At 33.5% G+C, this 9,672-nt stretch overlaps 1 protein-coding gene across 1 annotated transcript; it reads right to left on the reverse strand.

The window, feature by feature from the left end:
- Positions 1-3,338: 3,338 nt before the first annotated feature.
- Positions 3,339-8,701, reverse strand: LOC114473466 (forkhead box protein J1-B-like). Its single transcript, XM_028463106.1, has 6 exons — positions 8,541-8,701; positions 7,911-8,257; positions 6,978-7,176; positions 6,397-6,858; positions 4,448-4,629; positions 3,339-3,440 (listed from the first exon to the last, which is right to left on the reverse strand). The coding sequence occupies exons 2-5, from the start codon at positions 8,213-8,215 to the stop codon at positions 4,456-4,458; spliced, it is 1,140 nt and encodes a 379-aa protein (XP_028318907.1). The 5' UTR covers positions 8,216-8,257; positions 8,541-8,701; the 3' UTR covers positions 3,339-3,440; positions 4,448-4,455.
- Between the last annotated feature and the right edge of the window lie 971 nt (positions 8,702-9,672).

Consider the following 9,672-nt stretch of genomic DNA (forward strand, 5'->3'; position numbering starts at 1 on the left):
GAATAATAATCCATTCCAACACTACATAAGTGTAATATGCCTATGTTTTCACCGTGCCAGGATGGCCGAGTGGTTTTAACGTATCCATAGCTACGGCCTTAATTTTATGACCATTAAAGATGACGTCACAATTGCTTCTTTTTACATCGTGACGTCATCTTCCACAACCAACAACCGTGAAGCTGGAGGAGAAGCTTGAAACATTTTATTTACACATTTATTTTAATCTATAATTAGTGCTAAATTCTCCAGGTGTTCATATAGGGTAACAGATTTAATTTATGTCCATGTACCAGTTTAACACAAGTTCTTAAGGACGTTAAACTCAAAGCTGCTCTGTGTTTTATTGAACATTTTATTTCTTGACACATTTTATTTACAAATTGTGTTCATTATGAGTGCTAAATTCTCCAGGTGTTCAAGGGTAACAGATTTTACTTGTTTTCATAAACCAGTATTCTACAAGTTCTTAAAAAAAATAAAGAATATAGAATTTGCTGGTTTAAAAACCCTGTCTTATAATTGAAGGAACATTTGTTTTACTTTTTAATTACAGTACAGTACATTTAGTAGCATGTACTTTTTTACTTTACCATTAGTAAAGTAATAATAAACTTGCAAAAAACACAAATTAGACCATTATGTGAGGTACTCATGCAGTGCCCTATCCTTTCACAGACCTGATCCGTAATAAATCTTGCCATGATTACCTTGCATACAGTAAACATAAACTTAAAAAGGAAGAGATGAAATATTGCAATTGTAACTTAATTTATTTTTACACAAAGGCATCTGTATGAAATAAATGTTCTGCCAAAATGAACAATTATTTTTTTAAATTAAATAACACAAATTAATTCAATTCAAAATAATAATAAAAAAAATATAACTACATTTATGAACTCTGAAACTAAGAAAAGAACCAGGATTCAATGCTGTTTTGTTGCCGTGCATTACCTTTAATCTGATTGGTCGACTATGGTGTGATGCATTTGATTGTTGTCTGGTCATTTCATTTTTTGTAGTTTTACAAAGTCTGTTGATCATTTTAAAATAAAAAAATACTCAGTAACTGTTGGCAGAAAAGTAATAAATTACTTATTTTAAAACATACTGTAAGTACAAGTCAAAACACTGATTTAGAAATATACTGAAAAAAGTATCAATAAAAAGCATTTCAATTACAATAACGTGAGTACTTGTAATCAGTTACTTTCACCTCTGATTAAGTATTACTAGCTTTTAAATGAAATATGTTGTTAGAATTTGGACTGCCACATCACTATTATGTATTTAAACCAACATGTTCACATGTAAAGTCTTCCTTTCATTGATTATTAACATTCAGTGTTGTTTAATCCCACATTTAAAAAAAAACATCAGCTTTAACTATAACTACTACAGTATAGTAGTGGGAGGAGCTTAAGTAGAGTTGTCAATTATGACCAAATTTAATTCAATGCAACTTTATTTATATAGCACAAAATAGAAGAAAGTCATCTCAAAGCGCAGAGCAAAATTATTGGGGGGTAAGTGTAAAAATGTAGTATAAAAGTTTTAGCGAACACATTTACATTATTTATATCACTTTTCTCATATTTAGCACATTTTCCTACATTTAACACAACATTTAACCACATATATAGATGTAAAATAAAGCATAAAATCTAAATATATAAATCTAAATGGTATATGTTATATCTAAATGTTAAATCTATATCTAAATTTTAAATCTAAATGTTATATGTTATATCTAAATGTTAAATCTAAGTCTAAATGTTAAATTTTATATATAAATGTTAAATATAAATGTTAAATGTTAAATCTGAATGTTAAATCTAAATGTTAAATCTTCATGTTAAATCTAAATGTTAAATCTAAATCTAAATGTTTAATCTAAATCTAAATGTTAAATGTTAAATCTAAATGTTAAACCTAAATTTAAATCTAAATGTGGAACTTAAATGTTTCGTTCATATGCTAATTGACCCCGCCCATTGTAACCTTAACCAATGCACAAGCAGAGACACACAAAACCGTTCCCACCCACCTCTTCACCGATATAACATATGCCATTTATATTTAGATTTAATGCTTTTTTTTACCTCTATATATGTGGTTAAATGTTGTGTTAAATGTAGGAAAATGTGCTAAATATGAGAAAAGTGAGATAAATAATGAAAATGTGTTATCTAAAACTTTTATACTACATTTTTACACTTGGTACCTCATACAAAATATAAAGTCCATAATAAAAAAGAAGAAAGAACCCAACAAGATCCACATGAACAAGCATTTAGCGACAGTGGGAAGAAAAAACTCCCTCTTTTTTATAGGAAGAAATCTCCAGCAGAACCAGGTTCAGAGGTGGCAGCCATCCGCTTCTACTGGTTGGGGTTAGTGAACAGAGGGACAAACAGAATAGGATAAAAGGATAGTCCATCCAAGTGTTCCAGATTAGTTGAGCAGCGAAACATTGATCAGCCCAAAGTGTCCCAGATTAGTTGTGCCGTGAGCCATCGATCAGGAACCGTTATCTCCATCATCAAGACACCTGAAACAGAAAAGAGAGCAGAGGACGAGGAAAAGGCACAGACTGCAGGATTCTCTCAGAATTTAAGCCGATATTTTTAATTCAAAAGATACCAAGAAGTGATCTGAAATGAGTACGTGTTTGAAGGTTGGATGTATTTTTCTGTAATGTTTATTGGAGTCAATAAGTGTAATTTTGTATCTTTCTGTTGTCTTTTTGTGGATTTTTTGCTTTTTGTTGCCATTGTAAAGTGATTCTGGAGTCATTTTTTGTATTTTTCTACAAATATTAAGTTTTGTTTATTTTGAGTGGAGCCTTTATGTATATTTTTGTGCATTTCTGTTGTCGTTTTGTGTACTTTTTGTATAAATGTTTAGTTTTTTGTTTTTATTTACTATATTTGTTATAAATACACACACGCACACACACAGACCTTTCTTGCATTATAGATAGATAATGAAAAAGATAATAAAGTCTTTGCCTCTGGGTTGATTTTCCAGAATCCTCCTCTGCTGGGCTCGTCTTTCTGTCGAGGGACCTTCTTGAAACTCTTGTTGAGGGACAAGGTGTGACGAATAGAGTTCTGTAACAAAGACACAATAAAAGCAAGATTTATTACAAAACCATTGATTAAATATGAGTAAGTGATGATAAATGAAGGGAGATGGATAGTCATAAATAATAAAAGTGGGTGTCACTTACCTGCCAGGTGGGCTCTGCGTGTCTGTAGTAGCAGAAGTTCTCTTTGATCCACTTATAGATGGTGGACAAAGTGACTTTGGGCTGTTCACTGGCCTGCATGGCCATGTAGATGAGAGAGGAGTGGGAATGAGGTGGTTTGGCTTTGGGGTTGGTCTTGTAGTCCACCTCCACCAGAGGGATGGGCTGCATCTGGATGTGAGGGTCCCTGGGTTGGAGTCAATTACATTTTTCAGTTATAATTACATTTTCAATTACCCATTGTCAATTAACAATTCAATTATGATTAAAATCACCAGCATTTTTTCAAATTACATTTCAATAACATTTTTTTTAAACCTCAAAGTCAATTACAATTACATATTCAATTACTAAAGTTCACATACAATTAATCACTGACACTGTAGTAAATAACCTAAATGAAGTTAACCTTCCTCTTGTGTTAGCTTTCTGTTAGCATCTCTTATGATAACTGGTCCTAAATCAGCTGTAAAATACACTAAAAACAAATATATATCATGTAATTTATTTCATATCTATTGATTACCTTGTTAGGCTTCCTAATCAATGAAAATATAGGTTTTTTAATATTTTTGGTGTGTGTGTCTGAGCATTTTTTATATCAGTAAAACACTCAGTTTCATTTTTGTTCAAATGATAAAATGTGAGAAAGCTTGAAATGAAACATGTTTTAATAACTGTTAACTACATATGTGTAGAACTGAACATAGAACTCTAACATGGATCCATGTGTTCAATTATAATTGTCGTTTTGTGTACTTTTTGTATAAATGTTTAGTTTTTTGTTTTGATTTACTATTTTAGTTATAAATACACACACACACACACACACACACACACACACACACACACACACACACACACAGACCTTTCTTGCATTATAGATTGATAATAAAAAAGATAATAAAGTCTGTGTCCTCAGTCTGTCCTTCATTGTATCATTTTTCAGGGCGAGCTGTGTTGGTTTGATATTATTATCCTTAACTTTCAGTGAAAAAGTAAAAAAAAAGAATTTTCAGTCCCAGGGAGCAAAATATGATGAAAACGAATATATAAACAAAGTTCACAAAAATGTTTAGCAAAAGACAAATGAAAATACTGAACAAAATATGAATTAAAAATCAAAAAAAAAATACAAATTTAAAACTAATTTCCACATAAAATACAATATATACATATTACAAAGATTCTTACGTGGTTTGTTATAGGACAGTCAGTGTTGTTGGTGGTGGATGGTCATAGGCAGATGTGAAGAAGCCCTCACTCAGACCAAAGCCTTGATCCAGGGTTTGGGGTACGGTCTCTGTCCCCACTGTGACCTCCACCAATGGCTGCACCTCTCCTACCTCTGACTGCTCAGAGAATAACAGGTCCATGTAGCCATAGGACCAAGATCAAGCAGTGTCTCTGGAGACCTTGTGGTCCCTCTACTGTCCGTAGGCGACAGGGTCTTCTGTTCAGGACTCATATCTTCATTAACAGAAGAAGTGCTTGCAGTGTCCTGATAGCCCTGAAAACGTTTCTTGCGTCTGAAAAGTCTGTTGACACACATGTCTGAGTGATCTGGGTTGATTTTCCAGAATCCTCCTTTGTCGGGCTCGTCTTTCTGTCGAGGGACCTTCTTGAACCTCTTGTTGAGGGACAAGGTGTGACGAATAGAGTTCTGTAACAAAGACACAATAAAAGCAAGATTTATTACAAAACCATTGAGCAAATATGAGTAAGTGATGATAAATGAAGGGAGATGGATAGTCATAAATAATAAAAGTGGGTGTCACTTACCTGCCAGGTGGGCTCTGCGTGTCTGTAGTAGCAGAAGTTCTCTTTGATCCACTTATAGATGGTGGACAAAGTGACTTTGGGCTGTTCACTGGCCTGCATGGCCATGTAGATGAGAGAGGAGTGGGAATGAGGTGGTTTGGCTTTGGGGTTGGTCTTGTAGTCCACCTCCACCAGAGGGATGGGCTGCATCTGGATGTGAGGGTACCTGGGTTGGGGTCAATTACATTTTTCAGTTATAATTACATTTTAATTACCCATTGTCAATTAACAATTCAATTATGATCACAATGACCAAATTTTTTTCAAATTAAATTTCAATTACAATTTTTTGAAACCTCAAAGTCAATTACAATTACATATTCAATTACTAAAGTTCATATACAATTAATCACTGACACTAAACTTCCTCTTGTGTTAGCTTTCTGTTAGCATCTCTTATGATAACTGGTCCTAAATCAGCTGTAAAATACACTAAAAACAAATATATATCATGTAATTTATTACATATCTATTGGTTTCCTTGTTAGGCTTCCTAATCAATGAAAATATAGGTTTTTTAATATTTTTGGTGTGTGTGTCTGAGCATTTTTGATATCAGTATAACACTCAGTTTAATTTTTGTTTCAAATGATAAAATGTGAGAAAGCTTGAAATGAAACATGATTTAATAACTGTTAACTACAGATGTGTAGAACTGAACTTAGAACTCTAACATTTATCCATGCGTTAAATTATAATTGTCCTTTTGTGTACTTTTTGTATAAATGTTTAGTTTTTTGTTTTGATTTACTATTTTTGTTATAAATACACACACACACACACACACACACACACAGACACACACACACAAACCTTTCTTGCATTATAGATTGATAATAAAAAAGATAATAAAGTCTGTGTCCTCAGTCTGTCCTTCATTGTATCATTTTTCATGGCGAGCTGTGTTGGTTTGATATTATTATCCTTAACTTTCAGTGAAAAAGTAAAAAAAAAAGAATTTTCAGTCCCAGGGAGCAAAATATGATGAAAACGAATATATAAACAAAGTTCACAAAAATGTATAGCAAAAGACAAATGAAAATACTGAACAAAATATGAATAAAAAATCAAAAAAGAAATACAAATTTAAAACATATATCCACATATAATACAATATATACATATTACAAAGATTCTTACGTGGTTTGTTATAGGACAGTCAGTGTTGTTGGTGGTGGATGGTCATAGGTAGATGTGAAGAAGCCCTCACTCAGACCAAAGCCTTGATCCAGGGTTTGGGGTACGGTCTCTGTCCCCACTGTGACCTCCACCAATGGCTGCACCTCTCCTACCTCTGACTGCTTAGAGAATAACAGGTCCATGTAGCCATAGGACAGCTGGTGGTTCATGGTATCTTCTCCTCCTCCCCACCACCTTTCCTGCTCTCCTGTTGGTTGCTGCTTCCTTTCCATCTCACATTCCTGGACCCTAACAGCAGAGGTGAGGTCCAAATCCTCCAAGGTGTTACAATTCACACCGAAAACTTCAAGACACGCTGCTGCAAGAATGTCAAGATCAAGCAGTGTCTCTGTAGACCTCGTGGTCCCTCTACTGTCCGTAGGCGACAGGGTCTTCTGTTCAGGACTCATATCTTCATTAACAGAAGAAGTGCTTGCAGTGTCCTGATAGCCCTGAAAACGTTTCTTGCGTCTGGAAAGTCTGTTGACACACATGTCTGAGTGATCTGGGTTGATTATCCAGAATCCTCCTCTGCCGGGCTCGTCTTTCTGTCGAGGGACCTTCTTGAACCTCTTGTTGAGGGACAAGGTGTGACGAATAGAGTTCTGTAACAAAAACACAATAAAAGCAAGATTTATTACAAAACCATTGAGCAAATATGAGTAAGTGATGATAAATGAAGGGAGATGGATAGTCATAAATAATAAAAGTGGGTGTCACTTACCTGCCAGGTGGGCTCTGCGTGTCTGTAGTAGCAGAAGTTCTCTTTGATCCACTTATAGATGGTGGACAAAGTGACTTTGGGCTGTTCACTGGCCTGCATGGCCATGTAGATGAGAGAGGAGTGAGGTGGTTTGGCTTTGGGGTTGGTCTTGTAGTCCACCTCCACCAGAGGGATGGGCTGCATCTGGATGTGAGGGTACCTGGGTTGGAGTCAATTACATTTTTCAGTTATAATTACATTTTCAATTACCCATTGTCAATTAACAATTCAATTATGATTAAAATGACCAGCATTTTTTCAAATTACATTTCAATAACAATTTTTTTAAACCTCAAAGTCAATTACAATTACATATTCAATTACTAAAGTTCATATACAATTAATCACTGACACTGTAATAAATAACCTAAATGAAGTTAACCTTCATCTTGTGTTAGCTTTCTGTTAGCATCTCTTATGATAACTGGTCCTAAATCAGCTGTAAAATACACTAAAAACAAATATATATCATGTAATTTATTTCATATCTATTGGTTACCTTGTTAGGCTTCCTAATCAATGAAAATATAGGTTTTTTAATATTTTTGGTGTGTGTGTCTGAGCATTTTTTATATCAGTATAACACTCAGTTTCATTTTTGTTCAAATGATAAAATGTGAGAAAGCTTGAAATGAAACATGATTTAATAACTATTAACTACATATGTGTAGAACTGAACATAGAACTCTAACATGGATCCATGTGTTAAATTATAATTGACAATTTTTATAGGATTTTTATGGCAATTACAATTACAAAGTCAAGTATCTAAACTCAATAAAAAATGACTTATGATTATGACATTAAAACTACAATTACAATTATAATTACGCCATAATTGTAATTAATCATCCATTAAGCAATTGCAATTATAATTGACCCCAACCCTGGTACCTGGAGAACAGGGGACCAACGGTCGAGTCACTGCCGAGGTACTGAGGCATCCCGGTGGCTGCGGTGTGTCCTGCGGCGGGGCTGGACGGAGAGTCGGTGTCAAAGCTTTCATGGAAGAGCTGCTCCTGGGAGGAGGGACACCCGGGGCCACTGGGCCGCTCCGGGTCTGCACTGAGGATGGAAAAGTTCTGGAGCCAGTTGAGGCTGGTCAGGCAGTCATCAAGGGGGGCAGGTCCGGACCCTTGGACCTCATCCTTCGGGTACATCTCCAACCTGTCCACCTTAAACCTTTTGGCTTTAGACATTGTCAAGACCGGTTTCCTGGTTTGAGACTGAAGATGTTCAAACTGGCATGAAAAATGAAAGAGTGGAAAAATCAACAATAAATAAATACATAAAAAATAACAGTTAAAATCTAAAAACGTTAAGTAACACTGGATTATAACTACATTTTCAATATTATAAAACAAATATTTTCATTTAAATGTTTACTAGATTCAGGAAATTATCTGAATAAATAACTATATTTGCAATATTCCAAATCCAGCAGTATTTCCTAACTTGATTCAGGAATATCGCTGAATGTATGATTAAAGTTTGTAATATTACTAAAAAGCTTTGGTCACAAACCTTGGTCACTGCTGACCTCTGCTGGTCAATGTTTACGGGCTGGTTTTAAGGATATTAGACCTCCTTTAGTTCTATGTGTGAGTCTTTAGTGCTGTCACTGTTGTTGATCCTGCTGCAAAACTCACACTGCGGTTAATTCTGATATTTTTCAAATTATAACCTGCGTTACCATGACTACCTGTAAACAACTGCCACTAGTGGAAATTCAAAAAATGCATGATTATGAGCGGGGCTCCTGTAGCACTTTTAGATTAAAAAAAAAGGTTTTTGGGGTTAAAAAAATCTTGTATCTGTGGAAGTCATTAGCATTGTTGCTAAAGATGAATAAATGAAGGCAAGACTTTCAATAAATTAATTAGTCATTAGTTCAACTCTATTATAACCAGGTGATCTGGGTTAGGTTTAGTTAGTTAGTTATTAATTAATGAGTTATAAATATTACAAGAATTAGTTGCAACTTTATAATATTCATTAACATATATTTAAATTCTTTATTAAGCAATTGTTAAAGTTTTATAATCATCAATTTAACTTTATAATGACCATTCAACTAATGTTTATGATGCTCTACACAGTGTTTATTAACCATTTACAAAGTATTATAAACATATGTTCCAACTTTACAATAACTATCCAGATAATGATTGTAGATGGTTTATAAACCTATTATTAACCATTAGTAAAGTATTAATGATCTAAAACATGTTTTATAAAGCATTAGTAAGGGATTATAATTTTCAGTTCCAACTTTATAATAACATCCAAATAATAATAATAATAGATACTTCATAAAACATTTATAAACCATTAACTAATATCTGACCCATGTGTCTCTGTAATGTTTATAGATGTTTTATAAAACATAATCAAGGTTTTCGTTACACTTTATAAAGTAAATAAAATGTTATAATCGTTGCATCAATAAACTGTTAATATAACATCAATTATAGCATTACAAATCATTAAAACACATTATTAACTATCATTTCATTGTTTGTTAACAGAAATGAACTCAATGTTAATTAACTATTTATTTACCATTATTAACCATTCATAGATGATGGTTATTCCAAATATAACAATTAAAAACATATTCTAATTGAGTTTTATTGTCAGAATTTTCTTGGAAACT

The sequence above is a fragment of the Gouania willdenowi genome, chromosome 12, assembly GCF_900634775.1.
Source record: "Gouania willdenowi chromosome 12, fGouWil2.1, whole genome shotgun sequence".
In the NCBI taxonomy this organism is placed as follows: Eukaryota; Metazoa; Chordata; class Actinopteri; order Blenniiformes; family Gobiesocidae; genus Gouania; species Gouania willdenowi.